Source organism: Eretmochelys imbricata, chromosome 8 (assembly GCF_965152235.1).
Source record: "Eretmochelys imbricata isolate rEreImb1 chromosome 8, rEreImb1.hap1, whole genome shotgun sequence".
Lineage (NCBI taxonomy): Eukaryota > Metazoa > Chordata > Testudines > Cheloniidae > Eretmochelys > Eretmochelys imbricata.
In genome coordinates, this window is record NC_135579.1 from 44,183,726 (window position 1) to 44,210,156 (window position 26,431).

Here is a 26,431-nt window from a genome sequence, read left to right on the forward strand (position 1 = left end):
AAGGAGAAAGATAGGAAGGTATCTTTGAAAACTCATGGCAATCGGGGGAGGTCCTGGATGACTCGAAAAGGGCTAATGTAGTGCCCATCTTTAAAAAAGGGAAGAAGGAGGATCCTGGGAACTACAGGCCAGTCAGCCTCACCTCAGTCCCTGGAAAAATCATGGAGCAGGTCCTCAAGGAATCAATTCTGAAGCACTTAGAGGAGAGGAAAGTGATCAGGAACAGACAGCATGGATTCACCTGACTAATTTAATTGCCTTCTATGACGAGATAACTGGCTCTGTGGATGAGGAGAAAGCAGTGGACGTGTTATTCCTTGACTTTAGTAAAGCTTTTGACACCGTCTCCCACAGCAGTCTTGCCAGCAAGTTAAAGTAGTATGGGCTGGATGAATGGACTATAGGGTGGATGGAAAGCAGGCTAGATCATCGGGCTCAATGGGTAGTGATCAATGCCTCCATGTCTAGTTGGAAGCCGGTATCAAGCAGAGTGCCCCAAGGGCCGGTCCTGGGGCCAGTTTTGTTCAATATCTTCATTAATGATCTGGAGGATGGCGTGGACTGCACCCTCAGCAAGTTTGCAGATGACACTAAACTGGGAGGACACTCTGGAGGGTAGGGATAGGATACAGAGGGCCCTAGACAAATTAGAGGATTGGGCCAAAAGAAATCTGATGAGGTTCAACAAGGACAAGTGCAGAGTCCTGCACTTAGGACAGAAGAATCCCATGTACCGCTACAGACTAGGGACTGAGTGGCTAGGCAGCAGCTCTGCAGAAAAGGACCTAGGGGTTATGGTGGACGAGAAGCTGGAGTGTGCCCTTGTTGCCAAGAAGGCGAATGGCATTTTGGGCTGTATAAGTAGGAGCATTGCCAGCAGATCAAGGGACGTGATCAGTCCCCTTCATTTGGCATTGGTAAGGCCTCATCTGGAGTACTGTATCCAGTTTTGGGCCCTACACTACAAGAAGGATGTGGAAAAATTGGGAAGCGTCCAGCAGAGGGCAACAAAAATGATTAGTTGGCTGGAGCACATGACTTATTGTTGGATCATGTTAAAGAAGTTCTGTATTAAAATCACAAATGAGTTTGATTCCCCATAGTTTAAATTCCAGGGTATTACTAATTAAGAGGTCTCTTGGGTTTTGGTACTGTTTCTCTCCCTCTCTGTGTGAAACTTGCAAGGTGCTAATTGTGTTAGTATATCCTAAGACAGAGTCTGTTCTCAAAGCAATACTTTGTAACAATAGAAACAGCACACAGACTCCCCGCCCTTCTGTTGTATTTATCTCGCTTTGTTAACAATTGTGATTAAAATAGAGATAGAGGATGTATGTGGATGGATGCTTGGTGTGGATAATAAATGAATGATCAGGGAGGTGCCAGCCTAAGAATCCAGTGTCTATCGGCCGAAGAAGGCGTCAAGTGGAAACAACCAGAGGACCCCGGGAGGGCAGACTTGAATTCACCCAACAGCCTCAGGGATGGGAGAACCAAAGAAGATAACATCTGGCAGCACAGGAGCCATCAGGAATGTGCCATCTGCTGACTGATTCAGCAACAGCATGATGAAGCAATTCCCATAGACTGGCATAGGAATAAATTCCTATAAAAATGGACTCTAGAAACTGAGTACTTTGGGGTCTGATTCTGCAAACCAACTTCCAGGAGTGTCAAATGTGCATCTGACAAGGTCCTGCTCCCTCCTCGTGTCCAGGCCACCTGGCCAGTGGTAACTCTAAGGCTGGTAACTATAACAACAACCTTGCAGAACCTGTGTGTGTATGAATGAATGTGTGAATAAATATGAAATTGAATGGAAAGTTATAGCTATAACAAACTGCTTACTATGATTCTCTCTGTATTCACAATAAATGTGGCATTTTGCCTTTTCCCCTTTAATAAGATCCTGCTGGTTTTTATTTTGTTGGTATAACATTTTGGTGGAGAATTGCGAAAGGAGGAATATTGGTAAAAAACCTCAGTTATTGTAAATATTGGTGTGCACACTGCTCCTCTATTGAGCTAGGCATTTCTATTTGGTTAACTAGCCTTCTGACCTCCAGAAGGCAGAGGTAAAATACACAGAGCTCATATTACTAAGCTACGATTACAGAATCCAAGTCCTATTGTTCACTGAAGTATCAGGAGCAACAAGAAGGCCTAAGGGCCAGGCAGTGCTGCTCGCTGGAACAAGGAGTAGCAGGATCAAAGAATCTAGGCTGTGTCACTCGCTGACCTGTGCCAGGTGTGACGAGGACATTTGATAAGCTACGTTTTCAGAATCTAGGCTGTGTCACTCCCTGAATAATACCAGGAGTGACAAAGATTGAAATACCCGTGTTAAGATGTTTAAAAGAAAACAGGGCAAGCCAGTACCAGAAGGAGGAATGCAGTCAGAAGCAACTCCAACCCCACCTTTTGTTAAAGAAATTACACCTTTTAAACAAATCCTTCAAAAATTTGGGTACAGTCCTTGGACTAAACAAGCCCTAGCTGATGTCTGCACTATTTCGGATCTAGAGGATAGACTGGCTCAGTATATCCGCATATACAAACCTTCTAGTGCTGCCAAAAGAGATGCAGCAGCAATTTGGTTGTTGTGGGAGGCATGTTAGGATTCTTACCTCCATTTGTCTTCATGTAAAGAGGAAAAGGCATCTTTACAGGAAAAGTTAAACCAAACGGAAAAGGGAGCAGACAATTGGAAGGTGCTGGCTACAAATACCCAGAGTCAGCTGGAAATAGTGGAAGAGGCACTCCAGGAATGCAGAGAGAGAAAAAGATTCCTGTCAGACCAAGCTAAAGCCTCTGAGAAAACTGAAAGAGAGAATCATGTGCTCCAAGGTATGGTAAAGAAATTAACCTTGAAGCAGGGCAGAGCACCTGCAAATCATAGTCGTTGAGAGTCACTAATTAAGAGTCAGACAAAAATTGGGCTTTGCCACTAAACAGGTAGCAGTCATTACAGCGGGTGAAGGGGGAGAAGGTCCTATGTAGGGCACCCCCAGGCATAATTACAAAGAGAAAAGAGTGAAAAGTTAACTCTGCAGAGGCTGGAGAGAATTAAGCAGTTAAACTTTGTTAAAATGTTAAAAAGGAAAAGTGTTAGAGAAAGAATTCTTGGTTTCTTTGCAGCCATTCTGAAGCAAAAATGGGCCCTTTTCCAAAGGAATGTGTGTAAATAAGCCAGACAAAAATAAACTGTCCGATAAAAATCATTTGACTGGACAATTTCGTCAAATTTGCTAAAAGAACATAAGGGGGTTCTACTGGAACTTAACTGCCTCAAATGTATGAAGGTAATGCAAGATGTAAAAAATAGAGCAGTGTGGAAGGGATGTTAAGGAATAGAAAATGTGTATGTATCTATCTGTGTGTGTGTAAATATGTAAAGTTCTAAGGACCAATTGGTTTTGTTTTTGTTCTAAATAATGCCACTAAAAATCCATTTGACTCTTTAATTCAAAGTTGCAAAACTGACAGACCTTTTTGTTAGGCACAGGTGATTAGTGTCGTTTGGCTTTGGGATTTGGCATTTAATCCTTAAGAGGTAACTCAGTGCTTTACAAAATTTAAAATGTTTTTAAGTAGTGGCTGCAGCAGGGCAGTCAAAATCAGGAAAATAGGAAAAAATTCTGGATTCTTTTTGTTTGTTTGGTTTGTTTGTTTTTGTAACAAAATAGCAGATGAGAGCTGTAGTTTAAAAAAAATAAATTAAAAAAAGACAGTACCCCTCTGAAGCAACAGCAGGGGTGAGGTGCACAAAACAAAAAGAAGCAATGTTAGAAACACTGAGTCTTAAAATGACTCTGAGTAATCAGACTGTCACTTTGATAAAAGTACATGAAAACTCTAAACACAAAAGAAATAGTTACACCTTATGTAAAAATTGGTATGGATAATGTTATAGAAGGTAAGCTATGGAAGGAACGTGCATTTGCCCCAGAACATGTGCAGTGTATATTGTAGAAGGGGCAAAAGAAATGCAAACATACCATGCTACCTAATTAAAACGCGATTAGGGCTCCAAAGGGAGCCACAATAGGTTGGGTTTTATTTGGCCTGATCTACACTGGGGGTGGGGATCGATCTAAGATACGCTATTTCAGCTACGAGAAGAGCGTAGCTGAAGTTGAGGTATCTTAGATCAACTTAGAATCACTTACTTCGCGTCCTCGCAGCGCGGGATCGACGGCCACTGCTCCCCCGTCGACTCCGCTTCCGCCTCTTGCAGTGGTGGAGTTCCAGAGTCGACGGCAGAGCAATCGGGGATCGATTTATCGTGTCTACACTAGACAAGATAAATCGATCCCCAATAGATCGATCACTACCCGCCGATCCAGCGGGTAGTGTAGATGTGGCCTTTTTCAGATTGCTGTGTGTTTTGGAAGCAGAAGTTAAAAGTAATCAAAACTCTGGTGAAAGTTGATTGTGTCCCTTTTAAGATAGAGTCTCTGAGCTGCTGATAGCTGTAAATCCAAAAGCAAGCAGGAAGCGCCTGTGAAAATGCAAATTACCTAAATGATAAAGGAAGGAAAGAACTAGCAACACAAAGGAGCTGCAAATAAAGGACATACATGGTTAGCAAACAAATTGTCTAAATAAAAGGCATGGTATAACAAGATAACTTTAATAAATTTAATGATAAGTACCCCATAACAATGTATAGTGTGTATGATTTTTGGAAAAATCCTTTAAGGTCAAATGATAATGATGCTTCTTAGCTATTACCTGTAAATAAACTTAAAGCTTAACACAGCAGGAAAAACCATTATAAACTTGGTCTGCTGAATAAGAAGGGAAACTGAGGTACCCCACCTCAGGGATTTAATGACTAAACAGTGGGATAATTTCCCCATAACCCTTAAAAGATAGAAGCCATTGAAACCTGGCCTGCCTATAGAACAAACAGGAAAATATGGGGGTAATTCCTCTGTTTTGCCTGCAATCAGCAAGGGTATTTGTAAAAGAAATATTTTAAGCAATAATCTGCCACCCCAAAAGGAGTAGAAACATGTTCTTTTTGTCTTTCAGAAAATCAGGAAAAGCTGATGCCAGCTGAAGAGCAACCCAGTACCATGAATCTACTGTCACAATAGAAATTGTGTTTTGTGTTCTATGTTTTGTCTTGTTGCTAGCACTGTTGTGTGTTTAAAAAAAAAAAAAATACTGCAGACCTGCAGGTAATTAAGAATAAATTAAGCTCTCTGTCCCAGCTACAGGATAGCCTAATATAAAACAAAGAAATAGATCATTGTTTGACACTTATCAATATGAAAGGATGCAATACGTTTCCAGTATTGTAAAACCAGACTTTTATTTGGGAGCAATTTTTGTCAAAATTCCACACCAACAGTCCCTGGAGGCAAAGGTATGGAAGGTTAGCTCACTTCCCATATTACACATGGGATCCTTCTGGCTACCCTGGACCTCAAGCCAGTGGGCTGGGGAGGGAGGAAAGCTATTGGACACTAGAAGTTGTACAGAATGGACTCCTCAAAAGTGGGTGTGCCTCACCTTGCCTGTTGCCCCAGAACCTTGTAGTAAAGATACATCACTAGGATCATGTATGTGGGATGAATTGGAATCACACAACTCAAATTGCCTCACAGTACCTTCTCTTGAATAGTCTACAGAGAAGGTGACACTGATGATTATAAATCCTGCTGGTTTTTATTTTATTGGTATAATATTATGAGGAGAGGCGGAGGGAACTGGGATTATTTAATCTGTAGAACAGAAGAAAGAGGGGGGGATTTGATAACTGCTTTCAACTATGTGAAATGGGGTTCCAAAGAGGAAGGATCTAGACTGTTCTCAGTGGTAGCAGATTACAGAACAAGGAGTAATGGTCTCAAGTTGAAGATTTAGGTTTAGGTTGGATATTAGGAAAAACTTTTTCACTAGGAGGGTGGTGAAGCACTGAAATGGGTTACCTAAGGAGGTGGTGAAATCTCCTTCCTTAGAGGTTTTTAAGGTCAGGCTTGACAAAGCCCTGGCTGGGATGATTTAGTTGGGGATTGGTCCTGCTTTGAGCCGGGGGTTGGACTAGATGACCTCCTGATGTCCCTTCCAACCCTGATATTTTATGATTCTATGAAGGTAGAAGGAAAGGCCAAAATTTTTTCCCCCTCAGTTTATCATTCAGCAATTTCAGAGCCCATTTAGTTTTTTTGTAGTTTCCTTCTCTTCCATTTAAAACGTGTAACAATTTAAAGGTGCTTCCTGTTAACTGAGTATTAACCATACTCTGAGTTCAACAGCCTCTCAGTTACTTTCTACAAACATCTTGAGCTGCAATCTCAGAAATAAGAGTCCAGAATACAGTCATTAGTTCAAACACCACTTGCACCGTAGTAAATCATAGCAATTGTGAAAAGGATTGCAAGCAGAACATTCACAAAAGTTCATTATACACTTAAGTTAAAAATACACTGCAAGAGGATTAATATTGTAACATAGCTCTGTCTTGGGAGAGCTCATTTCAATCCTCTGCATTTAATATGAATGATTAATGGTTGCTTCCCAACAACAGTTTAGGATTTAGCATCAGGAACATAAAGATGAAATTCACTACTGTGACAGGACCGTAATATATATATTAAATACTATAGCAGTGCAATATTTGTCTCATTTAATGGCCAGCAAGAATGTGGCCTTTGGAATGCATCCTAACCAGGATTTCCTGAAGGCAATTCCTGAGAGAGCGCACTTGATTTAAGCCATTCATCTTTCTGTGAAGAAAATAGTGACTTATTTACCTAGTGGGATGATCAAAAATCTCATGTAGCTGAGCCAGTCCGGGGTTTTGTGAGACAGCTGTTCTACATAGAGCCTCAACACAGCACTGAGGTAATTCTGGGCTCCGGCCACTGCAATTTTAACGGGGTTTGGAGGCTGAGAATTGCAGTTACAGCTAGACAAAAAAAAGAGGGAACATATTTATCATTTGCCTTCTAAATAAGTCCTTTAAAGTAAGTCAGGAAGACTGCTTGATATAGACAATCTAGTTAATGGCTGCCACACAGGAAAGAGCTATTCTAGCATGTAGGACAATCTTACACTGAGCAACATCTTAAAACGTATTAATGAAATGTACCATTTGCTTCAGAAACAAACTTTCAACTGTTCTCCCTGCTCTCTCTCCACCCCCCCCACCCCCAACTCTTTCCAAGCTATGAAAGCCTGTACTTGGGTTTTCTGTGTAGGGTTCAATTATTACCAATCGTGTTGGGAAAAATGACGAAAAGGCACCCCCCCAGCATGCACTGCTGCCTTTAGTGACTTTGGGGATGTCTGCACTGAAACAAAACACCCGGGCCTGGCCCATGTCAGCTGACTCAGGCTTGCAGGGCTCAGGGGCTGCAGAATTGCAGTGCAGACATTTGGGCTCAGGTTGGAGCCTGGTCTTCTGGGATGCCACTCTCCAGCCCAAGCCCAAATGTCTACACTGCAATTAGCCCCACTGCCAGAGTCAGCTGATATGGGACAGCCACGGGTGTTTTCTTGCAGCTCAGACATACCTTTACTCTCACATTTTTACAAATTATGTTAAAAAAATCTTCCCATCAGTTTCCTTTCCAAGACTTCTAAAGATTTCCTCACTGGGCATTAAGCTTAGAACCAGAGACTTACTATACGCAACAAATTTCACTGAGAATGATGTACAGTAGACTGTATGCAGAGAATTATCCACAAATATTCGGTCTTATCCCTGCACTCATGTTGCTGAGGGGTAACAACTTCCGCTCACTCTGCTAGAGTACTGGTAGCCGAAGTCTCTGGCTGAAGCTAATCATCTGGGGCATAAAGAGTTCACTTGTTATGTTGTGGCTGTGCAGGAGGCAAAGAAATGGTTCTTTGCTTCCACTATCGCATCCACAGGATCCCAGACACACTTATGTAGAGTTATGGATGGCTTTGTTAATCTGAGCTGTCTGTGTGGTGACTGGTCTGTGGTCCCTCCCAGCACCAGATTAAGACACAGGTACTACAAGACTGCGCCTGTGGCCTCAGCTTCTGGGGTCTGAGATTAAACATGACCGTGTAGATTGTTGTTGCTACCACTGTTATATAATTTCAACAAATCTTATCCAAATTATGTCAAGTAAGGTGTCCGTGGAAAGGCTATGATTTGATGAATATGATTATGCTATTTGTATGCATGTATCATTTTTGTATTTGAAGTTATGAGCATTGACTCTATACCTGTATTTCAAATAGGCTTGCTCCTGGGGTAACGCCCACAAGGTATTTAGCCTGCACATCCTGAAGGAACTATTCAAATTAAATGGCTCATCAAGGAACACTTAACTCATAATGGACCACGGAAGATACCTATCTACACTTAATGAATGGACTTTCCTGTGAATGTTCCATCTGGAGTACAGGTACTGGCTACTACTGTAACGAAGGGCACGTCTTCACTGGCAACGTTCAAGTGCTGCCGTGGCCGTGCTTTCACGTGGCTTGTGTAGTTGCGGCAGAGAGCTGGGAGAGAGCTCTCCCAGAGCTCTAAAAAAAACAAAAAACAAAACAAAAAAACCCAACACACCTCCACGAGGGGAATAGCTCCCAGAGCTGGTGCACTGTCTACACTGGCACTTTACAGCACTGAAACTTGCAGCACTCAGGGGGGTGTTTTTTCACACCCCTGAGCAAGAAAGTTGTAGCACTGTAAAGTGCCAGTGTAGACAAGCCCTAGGCGAAACCATGCATGGACATATGACTTGCCCTTGCGATTCCAAACCATTTTGTTCACTGTGATTTTCCACTAGCTGTGCTGAGGGCTTTGTTTGAAACAATGGGTTTCCCTCCACATTGTAGAAGCTACATAAGGCCCTGGAAACATCTCCATTTTGCCTCTTTCCTGCTCAAACCTCTGGACTATGAATTTATACTACCGGAAGCATTCTAACCAAGGAATTTGAGGATGTTCTAATGATTTGGAAGCAACCAGAGACTTGACTTAAGCAAGCAGTTTATTCCCTCACTGCTACAAGCCTGAACCAAGAACTTTGTGATTGTTGTATGTATTTGATTCCTTTAACCAATTTTAACTCTCACCTTTCTTTCTTTCTTTTTATAAATAAACCTTTAGGATTTTAGATACTAAAGAACTGGCAACAGTGTGATTATTGGGTAAGATCTGAAGTTGTATATTGACCTGGGTATAGGGCTGGTCCTTTGGGATTAGAATCACCTTTTGTCTGATGAAACTGGTTTTAAAAAAAACATTCATCTTTAAGTCTGGTGTCTGAGTGTTGAATCTGGGACTGGAATACCGAAGGAAACTGCTTTTCTGACTTATTAGCCAATGTGGTGAAACAGAAGTTTAATTTTGTTGCTGGTTTGGTATACATTATGGGAGAATAACCACCAAGTGTTTGTTTTGTTTATTTTTGGGTGGGGGGGGAGAGGAGGGGTGCCCTATTTCTCAGCAGTTTGTCCTGAATTTGGTATTTTCATTTGTGACCTAGGAAGGCATGGTTATACTCCCTTAGAGCAATGAGTTTCAAGCCCTCGTGGTTAAAGTTTGAAAATAAGACCAGTGTGGTGCCTGAGTCTGCAGGAAGCCCGAAACAATAGCTCTGGAAGGCGTGAACTGTCCTGTTAATCTCGATGAAGATGTTAACTCCAAGGCCCACTGCTCTGGTGGGTCCTCCCAGCACTACCCCAGCAGAGATATACCCAGGCTGCTACTGAGTACTAAAGGAGCCACCCCGCTTTGGCTACAAGCTCCTCTCTGGGAAATAAGTACTCCTGCTGTGGCATCTGGGGGAACATGGGGGCTGTGTTGTTGCCCCTACCTCCCTGGGAGGGACCCCCACCACTCCAAATGGGGGAAGAAGCCATCCCTTGACCTTAAACTGGCTCATTCCTGTTCAACAGCCAATCTCCCGTTTCTGAGCAAGGTTACAGAAGAAAGTGTGGTGAGACAGCTCCCATTAAGTAAGTGCTTTGGATCTCCTGGATCCCTGTCAGTCAGGACACAGACCTGGGTTTGGACAGACACTGAACCAACTGCAGGGGTTTGAAGATAAAGCTCAGGGGTAAATTGTGACCTACAAAACCCAGACAGCCTGGGTCCTAGCTACCTGTCCCCCTTCCCATTAGAACAACACAGCTGGGGGTCAGTGGAGGTACTTCTACAGAACCCCTCAGTATAAGATTTCTGGCAATGCATAATTCCCGAGATCTCCTAGGCTCTGGGAATTGCTTCCCCTTCTTGATCCAAATAGCCTGTGTCTTTTCACCTTTAGGGCATGCTGCAAAGACCATCAGCTTGCTAGGACATTAGGGAATGGATGAGATTTAGATGGTGGGGTATATTTCTTGACTACATCAATTACTAGAGGGAAAACTCATTTCAGTTTTGTGGTATGTAGCTCCCTAGTCTGCCCTGTGAACATATGGTTATTTTACGTCATTAGTTTGTCTGGAGGTGGGGAACAGACATCTTATTGTACTTAAATTTAAATAATTTAACACTAAATAAAACGTGAACTTACTATCTCTGTATCCTGGAGACAATCGTGCTGAAAGCTGCTTGCACATCAGCAGAAGAGCACGTACAGACCACAGGCAGGGTATGTTTTTGCAAGACATCGGAAAGAAACTGGGAAGACAACGAAACATGTTATGAAGCTCTGCCAAAAGGACTTGATTTTACCCAAACTTTTAGTCAGAAACACACATACACGTAAATTTGCCCTGCTGGGGTATTTTCAGACATAGGCGTTTCCAGCTCCTGGAATTATTGGCTGCACTCTATGCTGCAGTTTTCTATGACACCTCTTCCAGGAGTAAAAGCTCTTCTAAGGTGTGTCCGAACTGCAATCAGAAGCATGACTGTAGCCCGGGTAGGTATACTCACAGTAGCTTTAATCTAGCTAGCACGGCTAAAAATAGCAGTGAAGATGCAGTGGCAGCGACCCAGTGTGCTAGCAACACAAGAATGTACCCAGGTTCCAGGCTGGGACATACTGCCAGGGTCTGCACCACCAAGTCTTCACTGCTATTTTTGGCCATGATAGCTAGATTAAAGCTAGCCGGTTACACCTGTCAGAGCTGCAACCAGGTGAATGCAGCATAGGCATGCCCTAAGAGTGTGTCTTATTGGCTGACACAGTCACATCTCCCCCAGAATGTACCACTTCTGGTACCAAGGTGTCAAACAGATCGCACCAGATGTTTCATTAGAGCTTCTGAGAGCAGAATCATGGTGGGATTCCAGCAACTGGAACATCAGAGCACATGGCTCATTACCAACCCCCTCCTTCCGCCACCCCCTTTAAAAAACAAAATCAAAACAGTTCACTCCAGGGTTTCCTGCACAGAACACAAGCTGATTTGTGTTTCTTGCTACAGAAGCATAGCTAGAGCAGCCTCTCTCCCCTGTTCCCCACAAAGGCTGCTATTGATTAAAACAAGAGCTGCTGCAGACTAAACCACTGCAATTACCATTCCAGAAACAATCTAAAAGGGATGAGGAGTTGGCAAATGGGACATCCTCCCCTTCTCACACCCTAAAACGCGAGGAAACCAGCTACAGGACTCTTCTGACTGTACCCTGATGCCCACACAGCACATTTTCCTTGACAGCGACAGACTCCACCTCCAGAAGAACCACCCAATGCTTCCAACTGCTAAGGAAACACTACAGTTAGTGACTGGTTTCAGAGCAGCAGCCGTGTTAGTCTGTATTCGCAAAAGGAAGAGGAGTACTTGTGGCACCTTAGAGACTAACAAATTTATTTGAGTATAAGCTTTTGTGAGCTACAGCTCACTTCATCGGATGCATCCGATGCCACAAGTACAACAGTTAGTGTCTCCCCTCCACACCCCCCATGCAAAGCCTTAATTACAACTTCATGTTTCCCTCACTTAGCCTGGGCACATGTCAGCTCCACTGGCTAATGCTGAGACTGTCTGTTTACTACCCAGTTCTCCTCCACCCCACTCTTTTGCTGTACCATCTGCCCCCCACGCCTCATGCCTGGAGCATGTGGATGGGGTAGGCCAATCTGATCCACACAAAGCGCGGAGCACCATGGGGGAAAGTCCTGTGGCCAAACAACACCACTCAACTCACCTGCTGCCAAGCTGCTCATTTAGATTCCATTAAACACTCCTGCTTTCTGCAGAATCAGGGTCTAAATATCACACAGATCAACAATTTCACCTGCAGTAAGGCTAGCAAGCCCATGATTCTCGTACCACCATTCTCCATACTGGACCATTCTAAGTGTTATAGAGAAGGTCTATGAATTATAATATCAGGCACTTTCCACACTTTTTTCTGTTTTTTTGTTTGTTTTTTAAACGTGTCTAGTTTGGTGGGAAAGGAGTGCAACTTGATCTGAAAAAGGCAAACAAGCCTTATCTCCCTGATGTAAAAATAAAGCACTAGCACCATAGTAAGAGCGCAATGGTAGCATTTACATATTCCACTTAAGGCGTAAGGTGCATTTAGCAAATGAGCATGCATGCAAGGAGGGGGTAATACTTTAAGGTTCCCACAGGAATGTTATTTTTTGCACCTGTTACCTGTGCCCAAAATTCTTAGCCCTAGCACTGAATTAGTTAATCCTGCCCTGCATTTATTTCACTTTTATGACGACATCAAGTATCTGAATGCTGCACTCGTACTCTGCTTGACCCCCTCCTCACTTCTACTGGACACATTCCTTGCCTCTCTTAGCACTGCCCTCCTATGCTAGTTCTGTAGCATCCAAAGATTTTATCCTTTGCTCCTCCACTCCATTACAGGGCCAGGAGAGTCCCTGTGAATACGTACTGCTGGGCATCCCCTTCCTCCCACCCCCGGTCCAAGTACCCCATCTCAATTCATTTTCTGAGGGTTTCCTTTCAAGTGTCCTGGAGAGAAAAAACCATTCAGCCATTTCCAACGAGCAAGGAAAAAATTTATCTGATTAACCCAGGAGAGTGCCACCTTAAGTGGAAGGGGGTGTGTTCATGGAAGGCTCATGTTAAGAACCGCCTTGAAGTGCAATAATTCTCTGTGAAAATAAGATCCCTTGGCCCATGAGTTACCTGCTGCCACAACTCCCAAATACTATCAGACCCATTTACTAGATAGAAAAATATGAACCTTAGTGGTTGCTTCGCTCTTCCTTTTATGTAAGCTAAAAATCCTGTCCTCCCTGCCCTGTACAGAGAGCAACAGGAATTGCCTGCGGGAAAACCTAGGGCTCAGCATCTGTTCTCCTGCACTTACCTGGCCTTGCCAGTCTGAAGTATTGACAAGAATAATATTTTCTGGTAGCTGGTCATCAGAAATCAGGATGTGATTCAACTGATCGTACACAGTTTTCCTTGGAATCTGTGAATACAAAAAAAAACAAAACCCCCAAACAGAGAATGGAACAGTGGGATAAACTGGCCATAGATCTGAACCAGCAGCGTTATTTTTGTGAAGTTCTTGGAGATGCTCTGTATGAAAGATACAAATAAGACTATGTTCTATTTCCATCACTTCCAAGAGCCCTGTTTTTTATAGAAGCTGGGAGCTCTACCGCATGATGAGGCAGAGACCCAGTAACATTTCCAAAGCACATATTCCACATACTACTGAAGTAGCTGGGATTTGTTTTGTCAGTGATTCCGTGATGACAAAAGGACACACAACAACAAAGTAGTTGTATCAACCAATATCAACTACAGTCGCTGCTGGGGGGCTAGATTTTCAGTAATTTTTTTTTCTGGGTCCAATATTACCAAATTCTGTGGCTAATAAAAGTCCCAGGACACGGAGTAGGGACTTTGCTAGAAACACCACTTTGGGTACGTCTACATTGCAAAACAACCTGTAGCAATGAATCTCAGAGCCCCAGTCAACTGGCTCTGGCTTGCAGGGCTTGCACAGTCTGGCTAAATCCAGCAGTGTGGCCATTCCCACTTGAGCTCAAGTCTGGGCTCTGGAACCCAGCGGGGGCGGGGGGGGGGTGTCTCCGAGCCCGGGCTCCAGCCCAAGCGGAAATGTCTATGCTGCCCTTTTTAGCTCTTTAACGCGAGACTGGGTCAGCTGACCCAGATTCTGAGGACTTGATGTGGCTTTTTGTGTTTCCCCCCTTGTGCTATGGACACTGGATCACCTTAGGGAACCCCTCTGTTTCAAACTAGGCATTTCCTGGGGGTAGTCTTAAGAGATCACCATTTAGTTCTTTTTGCTGCCATTTGCCCCAGTCTTTTTCAGTCTCATCCTAGTTGATATAAAGCAACGCACTAACCAAAAGCAGCGAGAATAGACAGAAAATGGGATATCAGCTGAGAAAAAAATCCAACTCATCGTGTACCGGTGGAGCCACATCCCTGGCCTTCAGAGGGGAGAAGGCCAGTGGAACAGGAGCCACAGGGGATGTTTTGGGGAAGGATGCACAGCGGAAGGCTGTGAAGGGGGTGCAGCTCATCTCACCTGCAGGTGGTGCCTGGTGTCTGGAGAGCGCTCATTGTCCAGGCTGTTTGCCCTCTCATTCTGTGGCCTCGCTGGCTGCCTTTCCTTCAGTGAAGTGCTTCTCCCACGGCGACCAGTTTGCTTCCCTTCTGTCCTGCTAAATTGCAATGGTTACACAGTCACCATTCACTCAGGGCCACAGAGAAGCTGTTTGCCAGAAGGGTTATCCTGAGCTGCATCAAGGGGATTCTGCATAGTGTGCTCAGGTCAGAGACCCGCCAACAGCCCAAGACACCTCCTGCCCCTCCATAGTTTATGAACCTGCCCCCCAGAGGAATGTCTAGCACTTTGCTTGAGAAAGACTAATCAGAAATACTAACTGAAGGTAGCCCTGAAATCCAAGCTACTCTAACCCCAGTGACTTCAAACTACCCTGCTGGACAAACAAGGCAGCTAGACCACTTCAATTTTTTAATAAATCATTTGTATATAAACTTTTTCCGGTGTCTGATGTTAGTATTGGTGAATGTCTTTGGATTAGCAGCCCTGGGGCCTAAGGTCCCTGCCATTACAGTACAGGAAGCAGCAATAGAAACATCCTCCCCTTTGCCCTGCCAACACACATCACCCACCATGGAGGGCCCATCACCTCTAGTGGGGAGATAGCAGATTCTCCATGGCTTATTCAGTTCTTGGCCTCTTTTCTAAGAATGCCTACAAGGGAGCCAATTACTGCCTATCAGTTTTAATTTATCAAGGGGATTTTTCAAACTAAGCCACAAAATTAAGCAAATGACATCTGTCCGCTAGGAACTGGAGTGAGATCCAGCACCTTATTACCCATAGACCAAACAGCTGTCACCACTACAAGCCAATAGGAACTGGTAAGTGACTGTGTCTACCTCCAAGAGCAGTTCATAAGGAACATCTGATCTTTCAGCTTGATGGTCACGTTGTCAGAAGAGACTAATAATTTTGGCTGTCCACCATGACACCTCTCAAAAGGGACCTGATTGTCAGAACATGATTCAGTTCAATATTCCACATAACCTGCAGTCCCTCCACTCCTTCCATCCCAGGCATCCTACAGGTTGGAGTCGGTCTCTGAGAACTGCACCTCCCAGCTCCTACCCCATCCACACCCACCTTGACGTGCCCTCAAGGAGCCAAGTCCCAGCCAGCTACCATCCTAGCTGAGGAAGCATGGAAGGAAGACCATCACACCAATTCTGCAGACATAGCCTCTGCTGATGAAATGAGACCCTTATTCCAGGGGCTGAACACTGCTCTACCTCACAGGACTGAGGAGGCACTCAGATACTATGTAATGGGGGTCAGATAAGTGTGACCAAAGACAGCTGATTACCCTTGCTGCATAAACTGAAGTGGTGCACTATATAAAAAATGAAGTGCTTCCATACCATATTAGCCAGTTCCAATAGCAGATGTGATGCCTGCTGCTATTGCTGCTTAGGGTGTTACCTGGTGGAAGGAATAATGAGAGACTCTGTCTTGGTGATTTTTCCACTTGGTGGGAGCTTCTCAATGAACACATCCAGCGTGGAGAGTTCTGCTTCCTGGGAGTCTTGCTGGCTAGGCTCCTACAAACACAAATAGTGATGTGAAAAGCCACAGAAATCCTCTGCTCTCCCTGGCTCTAGCAGATACACCAACCATGTTCCGCCCACATCAGCTACTCACAACAAAAGCTTTCATGGTGTGATAAGATGGAATGCGTTGCCTAGGGAGGTGGTGGAATCTCCTTCCTTGGAAGTTTTTAAGGTCAGGCTTAACAAAGCCCTGGCTGGGATGATTTAACTGGGAATTGGTCCTGCTTCGAGCAGGGGGTTGGACTAGATGACCTTCAGGGGTCCCTTCCAACCCTGATATTCTATGATTCTATTCTATGATTCTAAGATCGCCAGGAATGGACATAAACTGAACCCCCAGCCAGACCATCTTAAGAAGTTAGCTAGAGACTGATCTGCAAGGCTACGTCCCTTTGGGCTTTGCCATGATGATATAGACAAAGCCCACCCAGTGTATGACGGATAGCGAACACAAACTACTGGATGAACGTTACCAAATGAGTTTTTAAACTTACATAAGACATAGTGTCAGAGATACTGTCGCCTGGATGTTTGCTTCCAGGGCTCTTTGTCTTTTCAGGCACTTCTACCTGTTTGGTAAGAGAAAGTCATCAAAGCATGGCACACTAGAGCAGTGGCTCTCCACCGGGGGCCGTAAGCAGGTTTCAGGGGGTCTGCCAAGCAGGGCTGAAGCCCAAGCAACTTAGCTTTGTGGGGCTCTGGGCAACTGCCCTGCTTGCTACCCCCTAACATCAGCCCTGGCTCTTCTATGCAGAACACCAGTTGTTGTGGCAAAGATGGGCTGTGGAGTTTTTGCCCCCATTAATTCATTTGGGATTTTGTTGGAGGGCCTCACAAAGAAAAGGTTGAGAACCCCTGCACTAGAGCACACAGCGCCCCCTACAGATGTGCACTTCATACCTCACTGCTTCCAAGCCAGATTCACAATGGAGGGCTGCTGGGCAGTATTCACAGGAGGTTTAGGTGGTCACTACCTTGCCAGTCCAAGGCTAACATACACAGAACCTGAACCGCCCTCAGATCTTCAATTTAAACAATGAAATGTTTCACTAAAACACCTGTCAATTAGGAAGCCATAACAGAAGATGGCCTGGCAAACTATTGTCAGGGAAAGCCTCTTTCCGCAGAGATCCCAACCCCCACAAGGCCTCCAGCAGTGGTTTTGATACCGCCCGGGGTTGAACATTAACTGATACTGAGGGCGCAACAGCACACAGCAGCCCACCTTCAACACCCCTGCTCTGTCGGCTCCACTGGCTTCCTTAATGGACAGGGTCTGATTCCGCCAGAGACAGAGTCACACATGAGGTACAAACATAATGGTTCACAGGGATGCTGCTGCTTGGAAGACTGAGGCAGGTGCTGGGGGCAGAATGTTGGCTGCATCAAGACCTTTTTGATGGGGCTTCTTGCCAAAGGAGAGCAGACAAAGTCCAAGCCTGACTGTTCACATCAAAACCCAAGATGCCATCTGCACAACAGCACCTTGCCCCCAAAACAGTTTCCTTTAAGCAGCATCCCTCTCCGCCCACCCTGGAGCCATGCCAAGGCAGCCACACGACCACCTCTTAGTTCAGTCTGAAGGGTTCTAGGTACCGAATCCCAACCCCAACTAAAACTACTCCTGCCTGTGAACAAAGCCCTACTTCATATACACCTGAGAGCACCTCTGAGTCCTGTCCTGACTACAGACATCATACAGAACTGTGGTGCATTTGGGATGGCACTCAACCCTTCCCATATATAAGTCAGGGGCCCCACAAGAGGGCATAGGTGGGGTGTGGTTGCCCCGATGGGCACTGCTATCTGAATGTTTTAAACACAGACACATGCATGCAATGCTCAAGCAGTTAAGGCTCCTACAGGAAACATTTGCTACTCCGGTTCTTATGTGGAATTGAATGTAGGATTGTTTAGTAAACCTTTTAACATCGTAAACAGGCAAAACATGCAGTCTAACTTACTGCCATGGGAAACTCAAACTTCTGCAACTCTGCTTTTTAAATTTACCCAGGCTCTCTTAGCACTGGATTCATGCCTCACTCACCAGCTATGCAGAATTAGACACAAAGAAAGAAGCTGGTATCGGCATGAATTACAGCACAGCATGATCATCAAGGTTGAACACATTCAACTACACGGCAGGTTAATACTGCTTGGCTAGTGTAAATTTATTTCAGGTGAAATATTGCTATTTGGTTGGGGAGAGTACACCGTGCTGTAGCAACATCATTCTGCCAATAAATAACCCTTTGGAAACAGTGACTTACAGGACTTGATGGCTCTCTTTGGCTTTTGATGCTGTGGATGCTACCAATTTCTGTCTGAGAGCTGGAGTGTGACAGGCCTTCAAAATATGGTCTAAGACAAGACAGACAGAAGATATGGTTATCTGCTGAGAAAGAAACCAATGGCCACGGCTCCCACACTCCTAATCTAAAATCAGACAGATATCCAGAGGGTCTAATTGCCCCCCCCACCCCTCATTAGTTCATCAGGGATTTGTTAGCAGCTGCCATTTGTGTCGGAGGAAGAACGGAGAGTAGAGTTTGATGGTTCGAACATAGGAACGGGGGTCAGAATACCCGGGATCCTGATTCTAGCTCTGCTAGTGACTGACTGCAACCATGAGCCAGTCCCTTACCTCTAATACCGCTCTGTAAAAGCGGAGCTCTTGCGTGCCAACCTCAGATGACTGGTCCCAGGATTAATTCAGATTTTTAAACTATGTGGAATGAAAGTCAGCTCTACTCTCTCCTTCCTCCTTGCACTTCATCCTCATTTCTTGCAACTCCCCCGCCCCCCCAGCTCTTCGACTTCTAACCCACCCATGTCCATGGCTTCTATATCACTCAGTCCCCCTTTCCCCTGCTGACTCCATTGCCAATTCCCTCCACTCCCACTGTCTCTCTCTTCCACTGCAAAATCTGCTCCTGCAACCTGGATCACGCTCAAAATCTGCTTCACCAATCCTGCTCCTGCATCTCTGACCCCCTCTGGAGAAAGCCCTGCAGACATGTAGATGTCCCTCAACCTGAAATTTCATAGATGTTAAGGCCAGAAGGGACCACCATGGCAGGGTGGATTTAACTCACCACTTTTCATCATGATTTACATCAGCACGTAGATAATCTTAATTTATTTTTTTTCTGTTTGTACTTTAGTTATTTTCCCAAGGAAAGTTCATTCTCACGGTTGGTATAACCTTTAGAACTTGCTGATTGGATTCATATACTCTTTACACTAGGTTTGGTATTTTTGCCTAACCCGGAGGCTGCACTATAATTATACAGATTTAGGCTATCATACAACTTTACACTTATTCAGATGATTAATTTCTACATCTTTAATGCTACACAATGGTAAATGATGTATTTCTGATTTACTAAATTAACTTTTAAGTTATGATTAGTGTCAAGTTACACTTGGAAAAAAATTGGAATTCACCTAAAAATATACAAAACCAAACTTTTTAATAAGTTGAAAAGGACCCTCAGATTCCCTGGCAACCCTTACTGTTGAAATCTAATTAAAGCTACACAATAAAGAACACTAGATGACTGATGGTTTAGCTGTAAACATGAAACTACAAGTATTTCTGCTCAACTGAAACCCAACGTAACTAAAGTGAATGCTTTTCTACACAAACTGGAAGTACTGTACTGACATAAGGGGAGGTTTAGGTTGGATATTAGGAAAAACTTCTTCACTAGGAGGGTGGTGAAACACTGGAATGCATTACCTAGGGAGGTGGTAGAATCTCCTTCCTTAGAAGTTTTTAAGGTCAGGCTTGACAAAGCCCTGGCTGGAATGATTTAATTGGGGATTGGTCCTGCTTTGAGCAGGGGGTTGGACTAGATGACCTCCTGAGGTCCCTTCCAACCCTGATATTCTGTGATTCTATGATAAGGAAAAAAGTGTACCCCAGCATTCACACTATTATAAAGACTGTACATAACGCGGTACTTGACACTGTGCCGTATTTATAAAGGCTGACCCAAAAAGTAGAGATGTTGTCCCCTGACTCTATATAAAAAGCAGCTTTTAACTCATTCAAGTCTATGAGAAGTAACTGATTTAGCATTTAATTTATTTTAACAGATAATAGAGAAAAGGTGGTTGAGGTAATATCTTTTATTGGAGCAACTTCTGGTGGCGAAAGAGAAGCTTTCGAGCCACAGAGATTACAGTAACTTCAGGTCTTAAAGTGACTTATCAAATTGAAATGAAATTTAAATAGATTTTTATGCTCTTGGCACTGTGATCATCCAGTTCAACCTTCTATATAACAGGCCATAGAGCTTCATGCTGTGAGAGTCTGCACCAAGCCCCCCAAAACTTCTGGCTGAGCTAGAATGTATCTTTTAGACAGACATCGAGTCTTGATTTAAGTTAAAATGATTGCCAAGAGGTATAGTAAATTCTTAATCTGTTCTGATAGTCAAATCAGCCTCAGTTTTAAAAATCTGCACCTTATTTTCAGTTTGAACTTATGTAGCTTAGCTTCCAGCCAAGGGCTCTTGTCATGCCTTTGTCTTATAGGTTTAAGATCCATCTCTTATCAGGTCTTCTACCAACACAGGTACTTGGTTTAACAAAGAAGGTTAAGTGGTTACTTGATCATAATGTATAATAGTCTCATATTTTAGAGATGTTTTCCATTCTGCAAATCATTTAGCTTTATAAACCCTCCAATTTTTCAACCTTCTTGTAAAATGTGGACACCGGAATGAACGCAGGCTTCCAGAAACAGTTTCCTTAATGCCGCATGAAGAGGTAATAGTATCACCTTCCTATTCGATATTTCCTTGTTTATATCCAAATGCTGAGTTGGCCCTTTTAACCCCAGCACCAATCAAATGAACACAAGCTTTCAATGTACCCACCATCACCTGCAAGCCCTTTGCAGAATCATTTCTTGACATAATTTAGTCCCCCATTCTTTAGGTATATCCTATATTTTTAGTTCGTAGATGTAAGACCTTCCATTTGACCACATGAAGATGGATATCTGACTTTGCCCAGTTTACCAAGTGGTCTATGTCCTTCTACAAGCAACCTGTCCTAGTAACTTACCTGCTACCAGTCTGTGTCATCACCTGCAAACTGTCAGCAATAGACTTTACATTTTCTTCCAGTTCATTCACAAATTACTGAATAGCATTGACCAGGAACAGATTCTCAGCCTTTCTAGTTGATCATTCCCCAATTAACAATTACATTTTGCAACCTATCAGCTAGCTGGCATTTAATCCATTTAACACAGACCATACTGACTCACTGGAATGCTAGCTTTTCATCATCGGAACATTAAATGATACTAGGTTCTCTCCTCTGTCAGGCCTGACATACTCATTGTAAAACAATTCTCCTGGCACTCATTTCCTGCCTTTGATTCCCCATTGAAACCATCCCTCCCACACAAGGTCTTGCCACCTTTTTCAAAGACACAGCTTTACAAGATCTCCCTTCGTTTTCCTTCTCCCTGCCTCTGCAGCTTCCAACAGCCTCTCATTCTCCCCAATCCCATGGCTCCTTGTCTGCTCTCTCCCCCAAACCCCCTCCAGTCACCTCAACACAATCCCCACCTGGCTATTGCTTTCCCTTCCATTTGCTGTCTTCTTGATTAGCTTGCTCCCCTCAAAATCTAGGCGTGCCCCAATTAACCCCATCAGCAAAGCGCCCTTCTTGACTTCACCTGCCTCTCCAGCCACTGCCCCATCTCCTTTCTCCTCTAAATTCACTGAGAGTGCCCTTGACAACCACTGCTTCAAATTCCTCTCTTCCAGCTCCACCCCGGTCTGGTTTCTACCTTTTCCACTCCACTGAAGCCATCTCACAATGGCATCTAACAACCTTTCCCATAATTCACCCTCCTCCTTCTGGACCTACCATACACTCCCTCACAGCCTGGCCTCTCTCGACTTTCAATTGCTGCTGGTTCTGGTCTGATGACTCCATCTGGTGCATTCTTCTCCCATCCTCTCTTCCTCTTCCCCAGCAGGGGGATGTGTGCATATAGTTTTTAGTTCCACTTACTGCCAAGGGGCACTTTGCACCTCCATCTGTCTGACATAGGCATCAAATAGCACCCTCCTCTGTTCTGTCTGCAATGCATAAGACCAGGCAGCACACTTAACAACAGGATGTGATGAGAGCAGGGCTAACAGGATAAGATGTAAACTCTTGCCCAGCATGTGCAAATCTTTCATGCTGTGGTTAAAATACATACCGTGACCTATTGCCAGGTCAAGGAGAAAAGGAAAGTAGGAATGGAATGAATGTAACACGTAATTATAAATGGTGTAAGAGGGGATTCATTTTCAATTCCCCCCCACTTCCAAAAAAAATATTTCCAAACTCTTAGCTGGAAATGGAGGCTGTAGAGCACTTTAGCAGCCAAGCATTGTTTTGTTTCTCAACCAGTTAATTTTACCTATGGCTTCTTCAAGCCCATACCGACACCAGAGCCAAATTCCCTTACTTTAACTTTGGTTTAGGAGTGCTGAGGACACTGTCGTCATCTTCCATTTCAGGGCCACTGTCACTGGGGTTGTCTATATCCAGTGTATCATACAGAAGATCCAAGTCTTCCTCCACTTCCGGCACATGCTCTGCTGGGTCCTGCTCTGAATCCAGAACCTAAGCACAAGACACGTGGATACAACCAGGCAGCGCAGAAATGATTAGGGGACAGATCCATCCCAAGTCATTTCAGCACACACAGCGACTGCTGTACAATAGGCTGGTATTTCTGTTGGCCCCCAAATTTCAGGCCAATCTCAGAATACGTCACTGTGAGTCACTCCGTATGCAAGTTCCATTTATAGGTTATAAAGGGTTCATAGATGTTTAAGTCTGTTACAGACATGAGCTCTGCGTATTATAGATGATTTATAAGCATATCAGTAAAAGGGGTTATAGATGTTATAAGCAACCTATTCACCTGTCAGACTAAGAATCTTTAACTAGTTATTAAAATATTTACTGATCATTTAACAGCCCTTTTATAAACGTAACTTTAGAGTGTGAGCCCATTATAAATATTCTACCAACAGTATAAAAAGTACATAATATTCCATCCTGTATTCTATCCAGGTCACCTAACCTTGAACGGACTCTCCAGCTCCTTCTGACTTATTTCATTGTATTATTTGCAAGCAATTAAAGAAATAAAAGATTATATCCAGATGGGATTTCCCTCATTAGCAAACTGAAGGTTAACAAAAATCTAGTAGAAAGTCCATAAACCAAAGCTTCCATCAGCTTCCTCACATGTGAGAGACTGACAGGAACAAAACATCTACAGTTAGAGTAGGATCTTGAGATGGGTGCAGTCTGGTGCCAATCCTAAAGCCAGCACAAGAGGGTGCTCTCTCCTGAACAGCTGCAGTGCAGCTAGCCCAGATCTCAGCTACAATACTATTCCTGCGGAGTTGTTTTTCCTTAGTGGGAACAGGAATGAAAGGTGGGGGGGGGGGGGAGAGGGTAAATTTAGGGCGTTCCATCCATGGAAGAACAGTCTATTTTGCAGATATTGCACCTGCCACAAACAGGGGGCCTCCTACATAGCACGGGTTCTGTATGGAGGCCAACATGGCTGGAGTGAGAGTCTATGGAACAGTACTTTACAGACGGAAGGATTACTTAAGGACTGGATAGCAAGGAAACAGTGATTTTGACAAGGATGTTTACTTGGTGCCATGAGATATGGGGAACCCAACAGCTTGGGGCACCGGAGGGGTCAAGTGCCTTATTTTCCCTTAGCAGCTATGTTTGGAAGAATAAAGTACCAAGGTGGAATGAGTTGCTTTCAGCTGAATCATCTGGCTAGTTACTTTCCCGTGGGACCATTTATTTACCTCTACGGGGACACGGTGGTTGTGTTTGGTGTATTTCATATGGATGGGGCAGTTCAAATTGTGTGAACTGTCGGGCTGCACTTGCATCGGATGCTTTTTAAAAGTTTGCTTACATTTTCTTTTATGTCTCTGTCGTCTTTTTTCAGCTTTCACTGGATGGTTTACTGTCTTGGGGATTTTTTTGTTCCTCAGCATATTTTGCTAAGCTTTTATAATAAGGGCAATAAGAAAATAAACTGCGATCTAACTTAATGGGCAACAAACACCAGACTACTAGTCCTTGAAAGGGTCAGGTATGATTACAAACCAGTCTGTAAGCAAGTGGGTGTACAAGTGTCTTTTAAATCTTTGACAAAACTGCATCCAGAAAATCTTGATGGCTTTTTGAAGTTAGTACTGAACTGGCCCTGTTCAACTGAGGTCCAAACAAAGCTTCAGAATGTGGGCAAAGTCACTGGGGAACTCGGGACAATTCCCAGTACAGATGTGAGAAGGAAGGAAGGAAAACAAAAGAGAGAAAGGAGGAGAAACAGCCTGAAAATAAGCTGAACTCATGAAGCAGCATGTCTGAGGTATAAGTGAGTGTTAACTAACTTACCTCATCAGAGACTTTAAACCTTCTCAGCAACGCCACCACTTTCTGCTTGAAGTTTTGTTGCTGTAAGTCAAGAACACTTTTACATAAATACGGCAAGAGGGAATGCAGAGGCACGCCACCACAGCTAAAAATGGATACACTGACTGCTCCTAGGTAGAACCATGTATGGGGCTGAGTCACAAACCAAGGAGCACCCCTGCCCTTCCGCCTACCTATGTGCCATTCCCCAAGAAGAGCAGAATTCCCCATGCTACATGCTATACTATCCATATTCACAACAACTCAGTTCCAGCCCTGACTGGTTTAGCCTTATTACATCTCTATGGGCCCACAACATACATTAAACATTGCACTCAGCTAGCCATGTATTTATGTATCTAGTGGAAAGACTACATTTTTAGCCTGCCAGTTAGTCACAAGCTGATGAATATAGTGAGTGCTTCAGGCTGTTTTTCTGCTTCCTTAATGCAGAAGTTCCACCTGCCTTCAGAGATACAACTGACCCTTTTCCACAAGGGAGCAGGGAGTTTTCACACAAACTCTTACAGTTGATGGGGGTGTCCCAGTTTCCCCCATGTGGGTGACTGGAAAGTTGGTTCCATAGCAAAGATCTGCAGATCATCTTGGCAGAGTATTTTACCCTAACAGTGGAGCTTTAACGACTTGGGGGGAATGGGGGGTGTTGGGTCCTAGTGTTTGACAAGCCTTTTGGCTTGCCAGAATCTGCGCCTCCTGAGCTCTGAAGGTAGAGCTTCACTCAAAATAATACAACCCAAAGCACTGGGTTTTGCCTAATTTCTTGCAAAACCCATAAACCCCCAGCCTGCAGCAGGATGAAACTAATCTTAACATCTGCAGAGAGTTAAACAATCCTGGGATGTTTGGCTTTAGCAAACAAGTTTTGCAAAACTCTGGCCCATACATGTTTTCACTAGACCTCCTGAGAGAACTGGCATGAGCTAGCTGAATGGGTATGTAAGAGTGGCAGCTATTCTGAATGGAGGAAAGCAATGTCAATGGGCCCACCCTTAGTGAAGGCTAGTTTCTCATTTTGCTGGCTATTTCCCTCACTGCAATTTCTAGTGTCTGTGTTCATACAGAGTCCAGCCAAGAGATTCAAAAAGAGGAGCCTGCAGTTGGGCTTTTAATTCTATATTTAAGAACCTGCCTGATTCTCAGAAGTGCTGAGCACCCAGCAGCTCCTACCAACCTTCTGAAAAAAATTAAACATGCCTAAATATGACCTCAGGAGATTTTTGAAAATCTTTGCCGATAAGTAGGGCCCTACCAAATTCACAGTCCTTTTTGGTCAATTTCATCGTCATAGGATTTTAGAAATCGTACATTTCATGATTTCAGCTATTTAAATCTGAAATTGAACCGTGTTGTAATTATAGGAGTCTTGACCCAAAAAGGAGTTGTGGGAGGGTGGCCAGGTTAGTGTGTGTGTGTGGGGTGTCGAGAGAAAGAGAAAAGTTGCGGTACTACTGAGCTCTGAAGGCAGAGCCGCCGCCAGAAGCAGCTCAGAAGGATGGCTTGGTGTGGTATTGCCACCCTGACTTCTGAGCTGCTCCCTGCAGAGCTGGGCCCTCAGTCAGCAGCCGCCACTCTCCGGCCGCCCAGCTCTGAAGGCAGCAGTGCAGAAGTCAGGGTGGCATGGTACAATATTGCATTGCCACCCTTACTTCTGTACTGCTGCTGGGCGGGCACTACCTTCAGAGCCGGGCGTCCAGCTAACAGCCGCCACTCTCTGGCTGCTCAGTTCTGAAGGCAGCGCAGAAGTAAGAGTGGCAATAACTCCCGTCCCCCGCAACTCCCTTTCGGGTCAGGACCCCCAGTTTGAGAAACACTGGTCTCCCCCGTGAAATCTGTATCATACAGGGTAAAAGCACACGAGACGAGATTTCATGGTCTGTGATGGGTTTTTCATGGCTGTGAATTT

The 26,431-nt window shown here is 44.2% G+C and overlaps 1 protein-coding gene across 6 annotated transcripts in view; it reads right to left on the bottom strand.

Moving 5' to 3' along the window:
* PACS2 (phosphofurin acidic cluster sorting protein 2) overlaps positions 1–26,431 on the bottom strand; it is a 180,035-nt gene that overhangs the window by 67,332 nt on the left and 86,272 nt on the right. For 4 of the 6 annotated variants that reach the window (XM_077824565.1, XM_077824566.1, XM_077824567.1 and 1 more), the window contains exons 8-16: positions 24,490–24,549; positions 22,514–22,671; positions 18,300–18,390; positions 16,524–16,598; positions 15,902–16,020; positions 14,441–14,576; positions 13,244–13,348; positions 10,515–10,621; positions 6,765–6,919 (exon numbers count right to left, since the gene is read on the bottom strand). In XM_077824565.1, coding sequence (XP_077680691.1) covers positions 6,765–6,919; positions 10,515–10,621; positions 13,244–13,348; positions 14,441–14,576; positions 15,902–16,020; positions 16,524–16,598; positions 18,300–18,390; positions 22,514–22,671; positions 24,490–24,549 — 1,006 coding nt within the window. The remainder of the gene's footprint in view (positions 1–6,764; positions 6,920–10,514; positions 10,622–13,243; positions 13,349–14,440; positions 14,577–15,901; positions 16,021–16,523; positions 16,599–18,299; positions 18,391–22,513; positions 22,672–24,489; positions 24,550–26,431) is intronic. The other 2 variants (XM_077824568.1, XM_077824564.1) reach the window with 1 other exon arrangement.